At 40.4% G+C, this 18460-nt stretch overlaps 2 protein-coding genes across 3 annotated transcripts in view; one reads left to right on the top strand and one right to left on the bottom strand.

The window, feature by feature from the left end:
• Nucleotides 1-1591: 1591 nt before the first annotated feature.
• LOC109480406 (T-complex protein 1 subunit zeta-like) lies at nucleotides 1592-13858 on the bottom strand. Its single transcript, XM_019782629.1, has 14 exons — nucleotides 13722-13858; nucleotides 12989-13052; nucleotides 10092-10226; nucleotides 9355-9414; nucleotides 9123-9236; nucleotides 8537-8640; nucleotides 7914-8024; nucleotides 6811-6970; nucleotides 5995-6174; nucleotides 5109-5256; nucleotides 4066-4199; nucleotides 3139-3241; nucleotides 2614-2686; nucleotides 1592-1902 (listed from the first exon to the last, which is right to left on the bottom strand). Exons 1-14 carry the CDS (start codon nucleotides 13856-13858, stop codon nucleotides 1824-1826), a joined length of 1602 nt encoding a protein of 533 aa, XP_019638188.1. The 3' UTR covers nucleotides 1592-1823.
• Nucleotides 13859-14181: 323 nt separating this feature from the next.
• The window catches only part of LOC109479023 (NADPH--cytochrome P450 reductase-like), a 21853-nt gene continuing 17574 nt past the window's right edge, over nucleotides 14182-18460 (top strand). Inside the window, exon 1 of one of the 2 annotated variants that reach the window (XM_019780977.1) lies at nucleotides 14182-14304. Coding sequence is in view for 1 of the 2 variants with exons in the window: in XM_019780902.1 (XP_019636461.1) it covers nucleotides 14970-15029 (60 nt within the window). In the remaining variant the exon portion in view is untranslated. Of the gene's footprint in view, nucleotides 14305-14954; nucleotides 15030-18460 lie in introns of those variants that run through there. The other variant, XM_019780902.1, reaches the window with a different exon arrangement.

The following is an 18460-nucleotide window of genomic DNA, read 5'->3' as shown; positions in this document are numbered from 1 at the left end:
GCTATGGACACATGTCCGCTGCGCAATTTAAAAGCAAGCCTTTCCTCCAAATTCGGGAACGCTGCGGGAAAATGACGGGTCCATTTATTCAGTATATGTACTGGAGATTACTAGCTCCACAACATAAAATTATATTCATTCAACCGTCGCCTTAGCAATAATTTTTTATTGCTAGTCTTGTTCGCCCTGTCGCTTCATATTTTTTCTGGGAACATTTGAGAACAAACTTAATTGGTGTGACCTAACCAACTTAAGAAACAAAGATCAGACATACCTGTTTGCATCAGTATTTTTATTTGCATGAAATGCAAACAATACAGCAGAAAAGAGGGTATGGTGACTCCGAGAGGCAGGGGCAAGTTCTCGGTACATGAGGTATCTGTACTTGTATGTGTACCTGTCAATTATTATAGATTTAAACTAAGGCAACAGCAGCTCCAAACTGAGCTTTGCAATACACAACTAGTCACTACCATCCCAACCAATTGTGCTTTCTAACATTTAGTGCTAACCAAGATATTATTCTTGTCAAAATCTGTAACGTTACTCCAAAATATGGTCACCCTTACATTTTCTAGGTCTTTCACCTATGATGAGAGTCTGCTACCTTGTGTTTTTTTTTCGGTCCAAAGCATTTCTTCTATGTAATATTACTACATCTTAAAGCTGTATGTTTGTACATGTTTCCACACACATTTACATACATGGCATACGGGTAGTTCTGTATTTCACTGTAGAGTAAGCTGCTTGGAGTTGAAAATACAAATTTTGTGACGTCAAATGTTTAAATCTAAGGATTCCTTGACAAGTAGTGAGTATGTAATACTTCTTTGTCTTATGTGGTTGACGCAAAACATTTGTCTAGTAGTACATGTACCAGTAAATTGTACTGGCCTCTCATTTTGTGGATTTTTTCAAGGCTTTTGAGCCCATTACAGTAATACATGTTATCGGTAACACATTCTGGGCCCTCACTCTGCACCACACTCAAACATTGCAAAAGCAAGACACAACAAAATAAGCCGGTTCACAATTTGAACTGAGTATGTGTCAGGTCCAAGGGAAAGGCCCCTATTAAACCTACTTACAAACAGTTCTTGTCTAGATCATGCTTCATATATATCCAGACATGTTTTGTATACGTCTCGGGGGTCTTCAACTTTGTTGTTACCCACAATGCATCATGCTGCACATGCACAGTTTAAACTGTGAACCAGTTTATTGGCGGAAACAAAAATTGCACACCCTGCCATTTTCCATCTCTTGTAGTATCTGTTTTATCAATCCATAATTCAAGATAATCTCAACGATATTTTTGCCATCATCTTAGGTTTTGTCCAAGGTTTTTGGTTCCAAGGTCAGTGGTAAAGCAAAAGGACAACAACGTTATTCCTTGGCAGTGTTCTTGCCAGCCTGAATTTTTTTTCCATCATCTCAATTTTGTTTGAAGTCATTTTGAAAACTTCAAAATCTTGTCCCTCTGAAACGCTGCACATGTATTTCCTGCATTTTGAGGGGAAAATTTTAGTTCAATGACATCTCTTTCCGTATCTTTACATGCCAATTTTTGTCCATCCAAGATGACACCAAGATGACAGACAGGGCAAAACTTTTGTACATCATAAGTGGCAAAATTTCAACAAGACAGACACTGGCTAGAACACTGGACCTTGGCATTCAAATCATTTTACTACATAACAAACAGATGGTAACATGGCACGGTATGCAGCTTTCGTGTCCAAATTCCAATTGAGAATATGATATATAAAAGTCTATCTAGGTGCACACATTGATCTGACACTACAGTAGCCGGCCCGCGGTGGTTAGGAGCCCTTCTTGAGTGAGGACATGCCAGCTCTCATGATCTCATCCACCAGTAGCAGGTTGGAGGCTATCACCGTGCTAAAAACAAGGGAATAAAATAAAGGATGTTACTGTGAATTCATTTATTTTTGGATTTTATTTTGCAAACATTTTAACATTTACAGTAGCAAGGTCATTCAGATTTCCGACATCATTATTTGTTTCATTTGTTGTAAATTCCCTTTGCCACACTGGTATAAATTATGTTAAGTTATAATTTATGTTATATCTGATTCTCTGTACCTTTTTATTTGTTTTGATTTTGTATTTTGTCGGTGCCTTATAAGCCCATATATGGGCTGGGCGACATATTGATCGCAATGGCATGAAAATAAACAGTCATTCATTCATTCATTCATTCTGTATCTACGCAAGACTTTTGTTTCATACTTTCTCCTCTATTTAGAACAGGTAGACATTGACTCACACAAAGTTCCTAACAAAGATTCACTCAACTTCTGTGGTTGACATCCTAAAGGATGTCTTCACTGGCAATTCATTTTGACAAGGAAGTATGGTACCAGTAATTCAAACAAAAAGTGACTAAAGTTTTATGTGAGTGCAAAAGAGCCATGCGCATGTTCCTAAGACTAGTACTTTATAGACCTATCCCAAAGCCACAGAAACACCGCCACTCTATGATTGGTCTCACCAATAAATTGCAATGCTAACATTGGTTGAACAGTTTTTGCTGAATAGTGATAGACAGTCAGAATCAGTCTATTGACTGCATGTTTGACCAGGACTCACCAGGAGTTGATAATCTGCTTCTTCACACAGTGGTTGTCCCAGATCCCAGCGTCACCTGCATTTATCGCCTCACCTGATCAAGAAATAAAAGATCAGGAGGTTCATGGTACATTTTTACAAAGCAGGGATCTCACTTAACACAAGATGTAAGACTGCAGACTTAAACATTTAAACATTACAGGCAGAGCTCTGCCAGTTCAGAAGTGTCACAACATATCCACATGGAGTCACCCGGACACTTTGTTTCACTTGACACTTGGATACAAGGATTTTGGACACTGAACAAGACTATTTCCTGAGAGGGGTGAAGGAGGCTATTTACATCAGGGCCCATCACCTTTCACTGAACCACGATGGGGGCCGACATCGTCTACCAGATACCTTTGGCTCAGTGTTGATGTCACATTTCAAAGAAGCCACGTGACAAGCCTCACTGGGGAAGACCAGAGTGACTGGTCGAAAGCTCTAGGTGAGAGACCTTTTTTGTGTTGGACCAAAAGTTTTAACTTTAAACACACTACTGACCTGTTGAGATGTCGAAGCCCACCGGCATGCCTGCCTCTGCGTACTCCTGCTGTAGTTTCACCATGGTGTCCTGGGGGTCCTGGCCGGAGTTCTGGGCTAGGACCTGGACAACAACAACCAATACATCAGGCCACACCAACTTGATTTTCATCTATATGACAATAAAGTTCTTGGAAATTCTTGCCCAGAGACTAATTACAAGTGGCATAAAACTGACCCAGTGACAATAAATATTACTGTAATTCCTGACTTTTTCACTGTTATGTTCACTGTTTTCACTGTCACCTCTGTACTGTGAACGTATCATTACAGTTAACAGTTAATTCCTGGACTTTCTTTTTCCTGCACCTGTCGCCACCGTGAACATATAGTTCCATGAACACATCCATTTTCCTCAGACCGTGAACTTTTGCTACCGTGAACATAAATTACTGAATTACACTATTAAATGTATTGCATGTGACCACCAGTGCAAATGCTGACCCTAACTTGTTGGGTTTGACATATTTAGAGTCAAAGTATCCCATTTTTCTCTGTGATAAATGTATGATGTGTAGTTAGTTTCTGTGATGTTAAGAGGAGAGAAGTTTTCTTTTTGTCTGTAAACATGGAGAAATTAAGATGGAATTTGGTGATTTCATAAAGTTGGAAAGGAAAATGTTTGTTTCACACAACCGGTAAACCGCCTTTAGGCGTAACACACCAGTTTTGTACATGTACATACATGTACAAGCTGCGTAAGACCGAACTGTCAGGTTTGAACCACTCACACCGGGAAGGTCCCCTATTCTTTTCAATAAGTGCAGTGGGTTCTTTAACATGCGTGGGGTGTGGCTCTCCTCAAACACGGGACCTCCATTTAACGTCCTATCCGAGGGACGTTAAATCCAGCATCAGAGTAGAGTCTACCCATATAGACAAACCTACCTTAGGAATGACAAGCAGGGCATCAGCGAAAGCCTGGACCCCGAGCCTGGCGCGACCCTTCACGGTCTTGGCATATTCCGACAGTGCAGAATGGCAGGCAACTTCAAACGCTCCAGCTCCTGGTACCACACAACCTGCAATAGAAAAATAAACATCATCCCTGTTACTGCATTCAACTCAACCAAAATCTAAAAAAACATGTTTTTTTTCTATCACATGAGGTTGAAGTTCACAAGTATAAGCTGACTTAAGTTTGAGTTTCAACATACTCTTTTTACAATTTCATCACAAGATATCAGACATTTCGTTCAGACCTTCGAAAAGTATTTGGGGTTTTGTCTAACCTTTTGTCATCCTGTTCATTGTCTGTCAATCTTCCCACCCACATGCTGTAAACATACTATCAAGTTTAACCCCATTTCTGGTGTCTGACCACCTCTCATTCTGTCAATCTTCCCCACCCACATGCTGTCAACCTATGCTCCAGTTCATCCCATTTCCTGCATTTATACTTCTTACCCTATCATTCTGCCTGTCAAACTTCCCCACCCACGTGCTATCAAACAACTGTCTTGACACACACACAAATCCACTGACAAGTCCACACCAAACACGAGTTTACCCAATATTCTCTACAATTTCAGCACAATAATTCATAGTGCTGTGTACCTACATGTAAACCCACATTTAGGTTCAAGTCCAGAGGTTTAGGTTCAGTTCCTGACTCGTAAGTCCGGACCTAACCCATGGCATATATATACAAAATTGCATGTTGGCAACCTTGCAATGTTGTTTGGGCAAAACTTAGACCACATAACATGGCCGACACTTGATGATGCCCGATGGCATTGTTTTCTTCATTTTGCAGCACAGTTTTTGCAATCTATGGAAGGTTTTAGGTGGTTTGGAAAGAAAAGGGGTATGTGATATGTTTTTTTTTAATAAGTCCAGAATCGGTTCTTCACTTTTAGTTTTTTCTGGACTTGAACCTAAACATTTTTACAGTCCAGTGAACCGGTACACAGCACTGATTATTAGCGTACCGTCCTCGATGGCGTTCTTGACGGCCCTGAGTCCGTCGTGGATGGCGTCCTTGATCTGGTTGAGGGTGTGTTTGTTGGGTCCCTTCACCAGCAGGGTCACTGACCTCGGGTTCGCACACTCCTCCACAAACGTGAACTTAGCCTCACCCTGGAAATAAACACAAATTCTCTTATTTTTGGCAGTGACTTAAAGGCATGCAATGCGATTTCAGAGAAGCATAACTGGAAATATTCTGAATAAGGCAATCCTAACAATATTGACACATACTGCTTCACATTAGCACATTTCAATCAGCATTTAATACTTAGGGTATTTAAAACTGCAGAAACAAGTCCGAAGATGAGTCCTTTATTTTATGGGTGGTACCCTAAAAATCAGCCAAGGGCCCTTCCAGTAACCATTTTCTGTCAGAATTTTGGGAATTTTAGTTCCCTGAGGGTCCATATACATTGGGATAGCATTGTTTCAAGTATGTAGATAAGTGTCTAGAATATTGACTTTGAAACATTGGGTTTCCAAGCCCTAAGAATTGCATTGAATGCCTTTAATCTCATTGTAGAAATAGAACGATATTTTCACAGTGCTTTAAGTTTGCAGCATTCTGTAATACAGTAGTGATACAAAAGAAATACTTATTTACAGTGGCATGAATAACACCACTGTGAAAACAAAACACTGCAAACAGTTCAAGATTTACAGTATGCTTACTGAAGTTCATACATTGCATAACCAGTAAACCAATCCCAGCTGTCTATCAAAATAACCATTTTCAACCAATAAGACAGCTGCTATGTGTCAATCTAATTACTGTGAGATTTAATCCCTTCTAAACATTTCCTGAGAGGGATTCTACAACGTCGCGACCGTTGAACTCTGAACCCTTACCAGCACGTGTTCGTAGACGAGCCCGGCCTCTCCGAGACAGTCCGCGGTCAGGTCGTTGACGTCGTTCATGGCCATACCTCCGCAGGCGAGCGACAGGCGCTCCATGTTCCTCCGCTTGGCTCTCCTCAGCGCCATGATGCCTTCCTTAGCCAGCATGTCCAGGGAGAAGGGGTCGATGCCCTGCAGGTCAAAAAAGTCAGCTTCATTTAGTATCAATCTTCTGTTCTTTTAAGAGAATAACCTAAAACTACTCAAACACATTTATGAATATGGTCAAACAGAAAATTGCAACATGATGTAATCCAACACTAGTTACCATGGTGACAGACATCTGGTTCAGGTCACTGGCCTTTTGTGTTTGGAAATGAGGAAACAGAGCAAAAACAATATGTTTTCCTTTGGTAAACATAACTGCTCTGTATTACATTTTACCAATCCTTAATACCTTTGAATAAGAAATTAGAGATTTCATACTTCTGGAAAGTATGCAATCTTCGGCTTCCTGAATTCCCCCATGTCCACCTCTAATTCCTGGTGGCTCCTGACCAGATTCTGGGACCATCATGTCGACCCCATTTCCTGTGGCTGACCTTCTGATCTGTCATTCTGACTGTCAATCTTCCTCACCCATGTGATGTCAATTACCCTCAAGTTCACCCCATTTCCTATGTTTGATCTTTGGACCTCCCATCATTCTGCCTGTCCATCTGTCACCCACCTTTGTGCTATCAACCTACTCTGTCCGGACAAATGGACACACATCTTCATGTATTCAGCCATGTGTGACAGGCTTAACAGAAACATAAGCATGACTACCTTCTGGTTGATGAGCACGAAGCCCTTGTTGTTTCCCTCACAGACTTTCTTCTTCAGGTCAATGACCTTCTGCACTCTCTCCAGGACGTACTTCCGCTCTGCCAGAACCAGCTTCTCGCGCTCAGCCGCGCTCTTGTAGAAGAACCCGGAATTCACTTCGCTAATGGAAATAAAAGTTCATTGAATATTAAGCATTTATCAAATCAGTTTTCAACACAATTTATACTACTTATTAGATATATTTGAATTATGCTTAACTTTCCATATTGATTGCCTATTCTGTGTATTTTTATATTTGTTGTCATTGACTATGTAAATGTTGATGTTGTATATGTGTTTTTGTATGGGGGAAGGCAACTTGTAAAGGTAAGTATGTACCTGTTTTGTCCTCCCTTTCACTTTGTGAAAATCAAAATTAACAAATAAACAAATGGCACATTCTTTTAACAGACTTAAAGAAACTGAGCAATTATTTTTAATAAAAAATCAGAGATTTCAGACTTCTGGGAGCCTTTTGACCTTCTAGCTCTAGTTCACCCAATTTCCTGTGTCTGACCTTCTGACCTATTGTCATTCTGCATGACAATAATTGGTGCATGTTAGCAAATACATGTATGCAAAAATCAACAGGATTAAGATGTTCCCAATTCTCCTAACTTAGAGGGGTTGGCCATCAAAAGGCCCCGAAATCAACTTTTCTTCCTATTGTCCCAGCACTCTCCCAAAAATAAATTTAAATTGTCCCAAGTGAGGATGAACTGTCCCAACCGGGAAGAATTGTATGACTTTATTTTGCTTATGTTCACTCCCAGGTGCACTATAATTGCAGAGTAGACAGGAAATTTGGAGGGGATTTTTCCGGCTCCAAAAGCCGGGACATGTGCCTGATAAACAAAAGGGATGACATTCTGATGCTGATTATTTTTCTTTTGTCCCAAAAATGTCCTAAAGTGTGTTTTTAGTTGTCCCAACGTAAATTTTATTGGTCAGTGGCCACTGGATCACCTTTAATTTTGAGCCCTGCATCAAGCTGCTAGAGGCCTGACCAGTGGAAGGGCTACTACAAGCGTGATGTAATCGGCTACGTGATTGGTCAGACTTACGTTTTCTCGTACTCCATGGACACGTTACACGTGAAGATGTAGGCGTCCTCCACCCTCTTGGGCATGTCGGGATGGCGACCGCCGTGGTCCATCACCAGACCGCGAACCAACCTGACATTAGTGACAAATGGTATTTTAGAGCTTCATCAAAATATTGCTGTTTGTTATGTTGGTACCAGTAAAACAAGCTACTGTAAGTCTTGAAATATTCGTGGTTGTTTAATCCTTGAATTTTTCGGTGACAAATTCATGACTCCTGTACTACAGAACTGTTTCAATTGCAAACTGTAAACTAGAGAAGTAACACTTGCAAAGCAAATGTATAATGTTTACCTTCGGACATGGTCTGCCCTGTTAATTTTTACTCAAAACATATTCACATACATGTACTACTAGTATATGGTGACAGGAGCAAAGCAGACCATGAAATTGCAACATTATGTAACCCAACACCAGTCACCATGGTGACAGACGTCAACAAATCATGTCATTGGCCAGGTCAGAGGTTAGTGTTTGGAACAGAAGAAGAGGAAGAAACTGAGTAAAAACAATATGTTTTTCTTCAGTAAACATAACAATGCAAAAAAAATCCCCAGGAAAGCCATTTTTGTGTGAGAACTTACTGTGTGTCGGAGTCAGTCTTGTGCTGCATCTCCATAATCTCCACCATGTGAAGGTCCAGGGGTTCTCCTTCCTTTCTTATAGCAAGGACGGCATCAACTATGCACTGCAATCAACAAGAAATTGGACATTTCAGACCTCTGGGAAGTATGTCAACCTACTCTGTCCAGACAGACACACAAAACCACACCTCAGAAGTCAATCAAATCAACTGCCAATTTTATGTCTCAAGCATGTGATTTAGGCCACACCAATTTAATTTCTTGGTTAACGGATTCGCCGCTTCATTTCTTTCTGATTTGCAAATAAAAATAAAAATTCAGAATCAACTGCAAAATGCTCATATTTTGCCCTGAACAGTTGAAAACAGTCCTTTTCTTACTACTTACTGTTTCCAGACAAAGCATATACAAGTGTACAAAATAGTCCATGCATGTAATGGGACAAAGTACATAAATTATTCAACACATACAATACATTACATAAAAAAAGAGTGTGTCAATTAATTAAAAGACATAACTGCTTCAAACTTTGAATACATACACCAAATATTTCATGAATAAACAAAGGCTAAACAAACAAACAAACCTCTGTCAGGTGATCGGCCAGGTCCTCGTGTACTTTGGTCCTGAGGGAAGTTCTGGCCACGTTGATGAGGATCTCCCTGTTCATGTCCTGCTGTACCTTCACCTGGTCCAACACCTGGGAAAAACAGAAGGTTGTGGTTTTATGGTCTATGGGAGACATCTAGCAGGTGCACATCAAACTGCAGCCTGTCAGAGTTTAGCAGCAAAGACTATAGTATAGAAACACTACTTACCTCCAGGGCCTTTGTCTTGGACAACTCGAACCCTTCAACTACCAGTCTAGGATGCAGACCCTGTAAGACAATAGAGAAGAACTGTAAATTCAAATGACAAAAGGATGTAAGAAGAATGACAAAAGGATGTTAAAAGTCAACTGACAAAAGGATTTTAGACTTACGGAAAGGATTTTGGGTTTTCTAGGCCTTCAAGCAAGTTCCCCCCATTTCCTGTGTCTGACCTTTTGAGCTGTTATCCTGCCTGTCATGTTCCCCCCACCCATGTGGTGTCAACCCACACTGTCTGGACAAGCATATACACATGCCCACAGACAATCTACCCAAAACAATACCTCTGTAGGCCACACCAATTTAATTTGTTGGTTCTCAGATTTTTCCAGAAAAAAATGAAGCGACAGGGCAGGAAAAAAAAATAAAAACAGGTCTAGGCATCCTATTATAGCCCTAAATGCTACGATAGGAGCCATGTCAACACAAAAGGCTGGGTTGATATTTAAAGAACAAACTTCGAACTTTTAATCAAACCACTGCATTGATAGATGGAAAAACTGTAACAACTAGAAAGAAAAGCACTTTCCTCAACTGTTGGGGACAAAATATGAGCATTTTTTAATTGATTCATAACCAGAATCTTTTTTATTTATTCTAAATCAGAAAAAAATGAAGAGGTGAATCCGAGAACCAACAAATAAAATTGGTGTGGCCGTACCCGGAAACAAAAACTTGAATTTTACCTCAGAGATGTAGAGGTCGGCTTGTTTCAGCAGCTCTCCTATGATGAGGACAGTGGAGGTGGTCCCGTCACCGGTGATGTCATCCTGTGCTGTCGCGACTCTCGCGATCAGCGACGCAGTCGGGTGCTGGATTTGCTGTACGCAAGAATGGCACAAAACGTGATGTAAAAAGAAGAATTCTGAGAAATTGTACTGAAAGACAGATGGCGAAAAGAACACGGTGTTCGATAAGTTTGAAGTAGTGCTGCATACCTAATAAACCCATATTTAGGTTCAGGTCCAGATTCAAGTCCAGAGGTTTAGGTTCAGTTCCGGACTTGTAAGTCCGGACCTAAACCCCTGGCACGTGGCATATACAAAATTGCATGTTGGCAACCTTAAAATGTTGTCTGGGTGAAACTTTGGCCACATAACATGGAGGCCGGTACTTGATGATGCCCGATGGCAATGTTTTCTTCATTTTGCAGCACAGATTTTGCAACCTACGGAAGGTTTTAGGTGATTTGGAAAGAAAAAGGGTGTGTGAAATGGTCTTTAATGGTAATAAGTCCGGACTCAGTTCTTGACTTTTAGGTTTTTTTTGGACTTGAACCTAAACATTCTTACAAGACCGGATCCAAGTCCAGTGAACTGGTACGCAGCACTAGTTTGAAGTATGCATGCAGTACCCACACTGCACATGCACACTTACAACAGCATATCGACAGAACGTACTGCGCCTGCAGGAAACTTGGATTTTTACTCCGTGAAGGAGGTCAGGACCTCCGGACGGAGTGTTGTAATCGGCTGATTTTTCATGTTCGCAGTCAAAACACTGGGTTCTCTTTGTGTAATCGGCACGCAATTTGATACGCCGTCTGCGGGCATGCCCGTGTTGATGCACGAATGTGTATTTTTGCCGTTGCTGCTTTCGCGGTCAATGTAATATCGCAGACGCACCCCTACAATTACGAGGCGAATTGGAACGGTCCAGAAAAACGCGTTGTTTGGAATAGCGGGGGGGAGGTAAAAGGTTCATGCAGATACGGGGTGGTTTTTATAAGTGGTTCCAGATGTTTTTGCCCACGGTTAAGAGATGCCAAGTTTTTTGGAAGATGTTCGCAGCCAAAACGCATTCTGCCGTACGTCGCATATCTGTGTAATTTCGCATGTGGTGTTGCATTATGTCCGGGATGATGCACGTCTTTTTATTTTTACCGTAGCTGTTTTGATATTGGAGTAAATGCATATTTTAGAAACATCCCTACTTTTACAATCCTGTGGAATAGGCCGTAGGTTTAGGCAGTTGTCTGGTAGCAGAGGTACTGTAAGCAGATATCCTGGTTATCTGGCCGACGGTAGTACTAGTAACACTCGCGGTGATTACAGCAACTCCAGGCGCGCTTAATTAGGTACAGGCACGGTAAGACGGTGGGGCTGACCATGATAGTCCGATCTTTACCTTCGCCAAGAAGGTTATGTTTTCAGAGGCGTTCGTGTATGCGTGTGTGTGTGTGTGTGTGTCTGTAAACACGATAACTTGAGAAGGCCTTGATGGATTGTCTTGATACTTGGTAGGTGGGTAGGTCTTAATGAGACCTCAAAATGATTAGATTTTGGGCCCCCTAGCAGCTTGTTACGGTACTGCAGCTGAACTTCCGGTTTTGATATCTCATGATCCAGACATGCCAGGGTGACGAAATTCAGATGGCACGTAGCTCTTGTGCTGGGAAAGAAGTGACGTGAGTTTGGGCCCCCTAGCGGCTTGCTCTGGAACTGCAGGACTATCTATTTGAATATATTCAAAAGAGAATAACTCAAGAATCGGTTGACGGATCGTCGTGACTTTTGGTATGCATGTAGCTTACGTGATGCTTAATATAATTATGTGACAATTATGCAAATATGGATGTAATTTGCATAATTTATGGAGAAATTCTATAAATCAGCTGCATTCCATCATAGGACTATTGAAGCTTGTCGCATTGGTAATTGAGAACGAGATAGACACAGGCAGATATTGATTATTTAAATGAATACTTAATTTGCATAATTAATGAGAAAATGTTATAATTCTGTAATGATAACTGCCTGGAATTTCATATTTATGGTCTTTGAAAGTACAGTGAAGGTGAACATCATTAAACATAATGTATTCAAATCAGGACCTCATTTGCATAATTTATGAGGAAATGCTAGAATGGCATTGTTTGTTAATATAAGACTGTCTTTTGGTTGAGAATATGATAAACTGATAAAATTCATAAGAAAGAGGATCCTATTTGCACAAGCAGGGGGAATAATCTATCATTTGTCAGCCATAAAGATTAACATCATTTGGCGAAGGTATGAGATCGGGGAGCTCTAGTTATGTGAATGCAATGATTGTGTGTGTGTAATTAAAATGAACTTCGAACTTGAAGCACAGTATCTTTACACGCCCTGGGAGCAGTAATGGATTTAGCTCTTTGTATGTTTTATGCTTGTGACGCGCCGTCATTGTATTAACCGTTGCCTAATTTAATATAATGTCTGCACAGTAGGTCTGGCGTTGACGCTTGGGATTTTGTTTAAATATGTAAAACTTCACGGAGGATTGTCACCTATGGCTTCTTGTTTAATGGTTTTCGTTGGATGTTTTCTCATCTTTGCATCGCTGGCAGCAGAATAATCAAAGCCTGGATATGTATGTATGTATGTATGTATGTATGCATCAGAATTTTGTCTGTTACAGACAATATCTTTCCCAACACAACATTTGAAAACTTAAGACGGGACATTATCCTTAAATAGGGGACTACAACGTTAAACGATACATTCTGCCAAAGTGCTATGTATAATACATTACAGGTTTTGTGCAGGCATAATATGTTCTGCCAACGGGCTAGTTTGAATCGTGAACTGGTATCTCTTCTTACCATTTCATGCAGCAGCACATTGCCATCTTTGGTCAGCTTGATATCACCTGCACCTGACACCAACCTGCAAACAAAATGTATCTTTAGTAGTCATAAAATCATTGCAGCGGGTTTTTTTTTACACTCTTGTTGTAGACATGTGCTGTTTTACAGTTACTAGTACAGAATCTAAACTGCAAACTCAAAGACCATAGTGAAATCTAGATAATGAGAGGGTTGAGAAGTGAATAAGAGGGTTGAATTTCTTTTGTTTCTTTTCTTCTTTCCTGTTCATTCGATACCATCCAACAAACAGATTCCCCAGGGAATCTGCATTATTTTTGTTCCCTTGTGTACATATTAAAATTACACATACTGCGTTAAAATTACAAATATCCAAATATGGGCTATCGTCGTCGTATAATAAAAGTGTGGAAAATAGAAAAATGCTTGTCATCTACATCTATAATTTCTACTATCTGCACAGCCTTCTTGGATAATTAAATTGCATTAACTTCATCAGCCATGGAACCGCTATACGTAAAAGTAGAGGACTAAAACTGCCACAAAAACAGTTTACGAATGTTCAATTTACGTTTGTGTAGGAGAAACGGCTAACGGAAAAGACTATGTTGAGTGCAAATACATTCTGCCGGCTCCAGAATGTTCCAGATCTTTGCACGTGCTTCTCTTGCCCACCCTCCTGTCACCACAAAAAACGGTAAAAATCGTCCCCGTAGGAGCCGACACTCACATCTTCATGGTGCCCTTCGGTCCAAGGTTAGACTTGAGAACGTCTTGGAGACCTCTAGCTGCGGAGATATTGACGGCCAAGGCCTGTGCGGCCCTGGCAACTTCGGCCTTCGGGTTGAGAGCCTTGATCGCAGCCATCTTTGTCAGTCTTTCCCGGTCTCGTCGTTGGGGAGAAATCTCGCTATTTCTCGCGATGCTGAAGTCCCGCGTAGTACGAGATTTACCGGTTGAGTCCACTACAAAAATAGGGCAGGTAAGGTTTGTACTTGTTTCACAATATACCCTTATATAAAACGAAAGAAACAATTTACTAAATAATATTTCTATACAAATATATGCTTATTACTAATAAATATATATTACAGAGCAATTTGGGTTCCAAATTGTAGTACACTGTAAAGAAATAAAAGGTTATAAAAAGTTTGTTCCCCCCAAAACTCGGTGTAATTAGTAGGCGAAAGGTCAACGTCCTTGTGGCCGGAGGACCACATCGACGCAGGCGTACAGCCACGACCACCTCCGTTTCTCCCAAGTTGTGTCCCAAGAAATCTCCATTTCTTGAAGAAACCGGGCAACAGATAAAGGTACGAAGGCGTTTTTCTGTTTCTCTAAGATGTTACCTTACACCATTGCTCGACATATATGCCTTGAAAGATATTTTCGTACCGTTTTATACTGCTAAACTGTGCTAACCTTACCCTATATAGAACGCCTCTAGCCGGCCGTTGCGCTTTGATATCCAAGCAGATATGCCTATGTATGGTTCTTTGTTATACGTTTTGGTTCTCATTTTATTATTAGATGACTATAAAGCATATGACCACACGATAAAGTTTCCTATACCTCCAAAAGACCTACAAAAATCGTACCATTTTAATAGCTTTACAATTCAGCCAAGAACATCCAAACATCTGCTTGGATACTTAGGTTTGCCGACGTTTCGTAACATAGCAGTCATTTTCTGTCAGTCATTTTTAAAACCAGATTTTGCCAGAGACTCGGATTCACTTAAATGAATCACACGTCCGGTCTTTTAAGGTGTCAAGCAAGTACATGATTTTTTGAAGGTCTTTGACCCCATCTTAAATTTTCATGCAACACATGGCGTAGTTTACACAATAGGTGAGTCATTGACCGGTATAGGGATCACGTAAGCCACACACAGTGTAAAACTATAAAAGGGGACAGTGTAAGGGAACTTCAAGACAGTTTAAAACTCTCTGTAACACGGATTTGGACACCGACTAATATGAACTGTACTGGTAATTTAACCATTGTAGAGCTAGAGGGGCCTGCAACTTGTTATAATGTGAGTACCAGGTAGTTTTGCAATTTTTGAAATTATTCTGAGTCAAAACTTGTTGTTCTGATTCTAGCCAACAGCTGTCATAATTCCTTCTTTTTCCTTGCTATAGCCATTCTCTCATTGGACAAAGTGCTAATTGCTGTCCTATCATTGGTTGAACTGCTAATCTACTCTACTCGTCACATGTGGCACCTGTTTAGTGATTTCCTCATATAGGCATTATAGGAAAGTTAGGGTTTCAGTCAGAGTTTTATAATTTTCTGATCACAGAAAATGATTGTACCATACACGCAGCATACATGATCAAATGTGTATACATTTTTTGTGCACTAATTATTAAAATTTACAAGCTCATGTATTCACGTGTAGAAAACGTGTACATGTCTGTCAACGTTGTATGCCTAACGTTGACCTCAAGCCACACCTTTGTATTTCGTCACATCAGTACAGTACATACCATATTTGGTCATGTTGGAAAAAAGTCCAGTCTTCAGCATGCCAAAGGTCAACATTATCTATTGAAAGTATGTCATTATTGGAAACACGGGGTCAATGTGTGAATAAAAACATTGACTTGTTGGGGTGTTGGATTTGATCCAATTTGTTGGCCTTGACTCAATGCTTTAGTTCAAAGTGCTAACTATAAAACTGTCTTGAAACATGGTAACATTATACTAAATCTAGTTGTATCATCATTACAGCACCAAAATTTTGTCATGATGGCCGATTAGCGAGTATCGTGCTTTTTGGAAATGCCTTGTTTAGTTCAGAAGCAAGATTTGTGCAGGTATTTAATAGTAAGTCAGTTATAAATATAAGGCTCAAATGTCAAAGAACCCATCACACTTATCACAAAGAGTCCTGGAGTAGCCTCATAATACATATGCAAGCTATACACTATCAGCTTCAACTGATGTCTAGCAGAAAGAAAGTACTGTAGTAGTTGTTGTTATTGTTGTTGTGACACAGTTGCTGTTGTTGTGACACAGTTGACACAGTTGTGTTATTATTGTGTTCATATATTTTTCCTCATGGAAAGCTTGATACACTCTATCCTTCATGGTACATATTCAGTTTTATCTTACAGATTTGTACACAAGTTACCAGTGACTTACATAAAAACATGGTGGCCATGTCTTAAGTGTGGTATTTTCGATTCTGTCTGTGTTTGAATGTCTAACTGGGTCACTCCTTCATTGATATGCATCCTTTCCCTGACATGTCAATCAAGTTGGCAAACTTGCCCTGCATTGCAAAGAGATTGAGAACTATAACACATAACACTAAACTAACAGTTGTACTGAATTCCAAAACAAAGCAAATATCTGTAAAACCTGTTGTAGTTTGTTGGTGCAATCTATTTTTTAATGCAATTTTTTGTGGTGCCTTTGTGGTGTCATATGCCTGAGTATGTAGCTCGGCTAGCAGAGATCTAGACAGCAGGGTTCCATTCCTGAGGGCCTGCAAGCCCTTTTTCGTAAGGCGTAATCAAGCCGTTTTAGACTTCGTAATTCGTAGGCAGCCTCCGCAAAAATCAACGTAATTCGTAATTGGACATTAGCCGCAAATCGTAAGGTCGTAATCAGCTCTGAGACTTAAACGTAATTCGTAATAGGCGGCGAAAAGTTTGCGTAATTCGTAATCACTACCCCCCCTTGCGGGCCCTCATTCCTTGCCTTTCGGGCAATCCTTGGGAAAGGCACTTTTCATGGCTTTCCTCACTCCAGACCACCCAGGTGCAAGATGGGTGCCTGACTTGGGTTGGGACTGGTAAAACTAAAAGATGATTGAAGAAGAGTGATGTGGGCTCAGCCGCTCTGCCTTGCAATATTGTGCCCTAGACACAGTGGATAACCACCCACTGCTCCTACAACCTCAAAAACACATATGGGCAATGGAACCTTTGCTTTACCTTGCCCTTTGGGTACCAATGTTGTTCAATAGGCCAAGGTCAAGGATACGTGTAAATTGGCAGACTTCCAACTCTGTACAAGGCATATACCCTGCCCTCCTGGTTAATTGTCAAGGTCATACTTTCATTTCAATCTTCCGGATCTTAGCGGGCAATTTCGGAGTTGGACTTCAGCCTCTGGTGGTGTGATGGCATGGCGTGACAAAGACGACCTAATTTCTGATATACATGTTGTATATATACATATATAGTTACTGCAGATTGACCGTAAGGTCAAGTTGGATAGAAGTGGTGGCATGATGTGATGAGGTGGTGTGACAAAGACCTTGAGCTAATACATACACATATTTGGTAACTGCAGATTGACATTAAGGTCAAGTTGGAAGGAAGTGATGGCTCGTAGACTACTAGAGTAGGAGGAAGTGATGTCACACACTTAGGGCTTGTTCACAACAAGATTTCTGGCCACCTTGTACTGTAGTACAAGTACTGTAGGCCTGTTGAAAGTATGTCAGACCATCTCTTAACTTTAGAAATGTCAATAGTTAAAACTCCTATAAGGCCACACCAATTTAATTTCTTGGTTAACGGATTTTTCTACAAAAATAATGGAGCGGGCGGGGAAAAAAAAAATAAAATAAAAACAGGCCTAGGCATCCTATTATGGCCCAAAATGGTACCATAGGAGCCATGAAGTCAACACACCAGGCTGGTTCAAAATTTAAACAATGAATTTTGAACTTTTAATTATACTACTGCATTGAAAGATGGAATGACTGTTACAAGTGGTAAGAAAAGGACTGTTTTCAACTGTTCAGGGCAAAATATGAACATTTTGCAGTTGATTCTGAATTTTTATTTTTATTTGCAAATCAGAAAAAAATGAAGCGGCGAATCCGTTAACCAAGAAATTAAATTGGTGTGGCCTAAACGTGAGAAAAAAAGCTCACCTACAGTAGACATCAACTTCAATCAAGATAGAAAATGTGCCTTTGTCATGAATCAACTTTGTCTTGGTCTTGGTTACAACAGGCTAGCTCAAGTTAACACACTGGCTTTTATATAACGTTCCACAGCTGGTCTGACTCATTGACGTCATGCCTGGCCATGTAGTTAGCCAATCAGATGGTTAAACTTTAACCAAGACATGTCGTAACAGCAGGATGACGTAGTCTGTCTTAAACTAAGTTAAAGGTATTTACTAGACGTGTTGCCAACAGTTCACATTGCACCGGGCGGCACGTCACTCAGACGACACATGACACACTTCCTATCAATAAGTATCATTCCTGCGGTTTGTTAGGGACTGTATCCATAACACTTAGGCAAATGACTGAGAGTTGCTAGGGAAGAACGGAAGAAGAAATGCCCACACGCTACATTTCTTTTGAAATCCAGGGTTTGGAGCCTTACACTACAGAACTGTTAAGTACTTGATATCTTTATCGCGTCAAAAAATCTTTTCAGTCAAGTATAGTTATCACTTATTATACAGCCAATCCTATTGCTTATAAGTTATACA

This window comes from Branchiostoma belcheri, unplaced genomic scaffold (assembly GCF_001625305.1).
Source record: "Branchiostoma belcheri isolate BF01 breed outbred unplaced genomic scaffold, Haploidv18h27 scaffold1, whole genome shotgun sequence".
NCBI lineage: Eukaryota > Metazoa > Chordata > Leptocardii > Amphioxiformes > Branchiostomatidae > Branchiostoma > Branchiostoma belcheri.
Note: the sequence above shows the minus strand (reverse complement) of the source record. Positions and strands in the feature narration are given on the sequence as shown.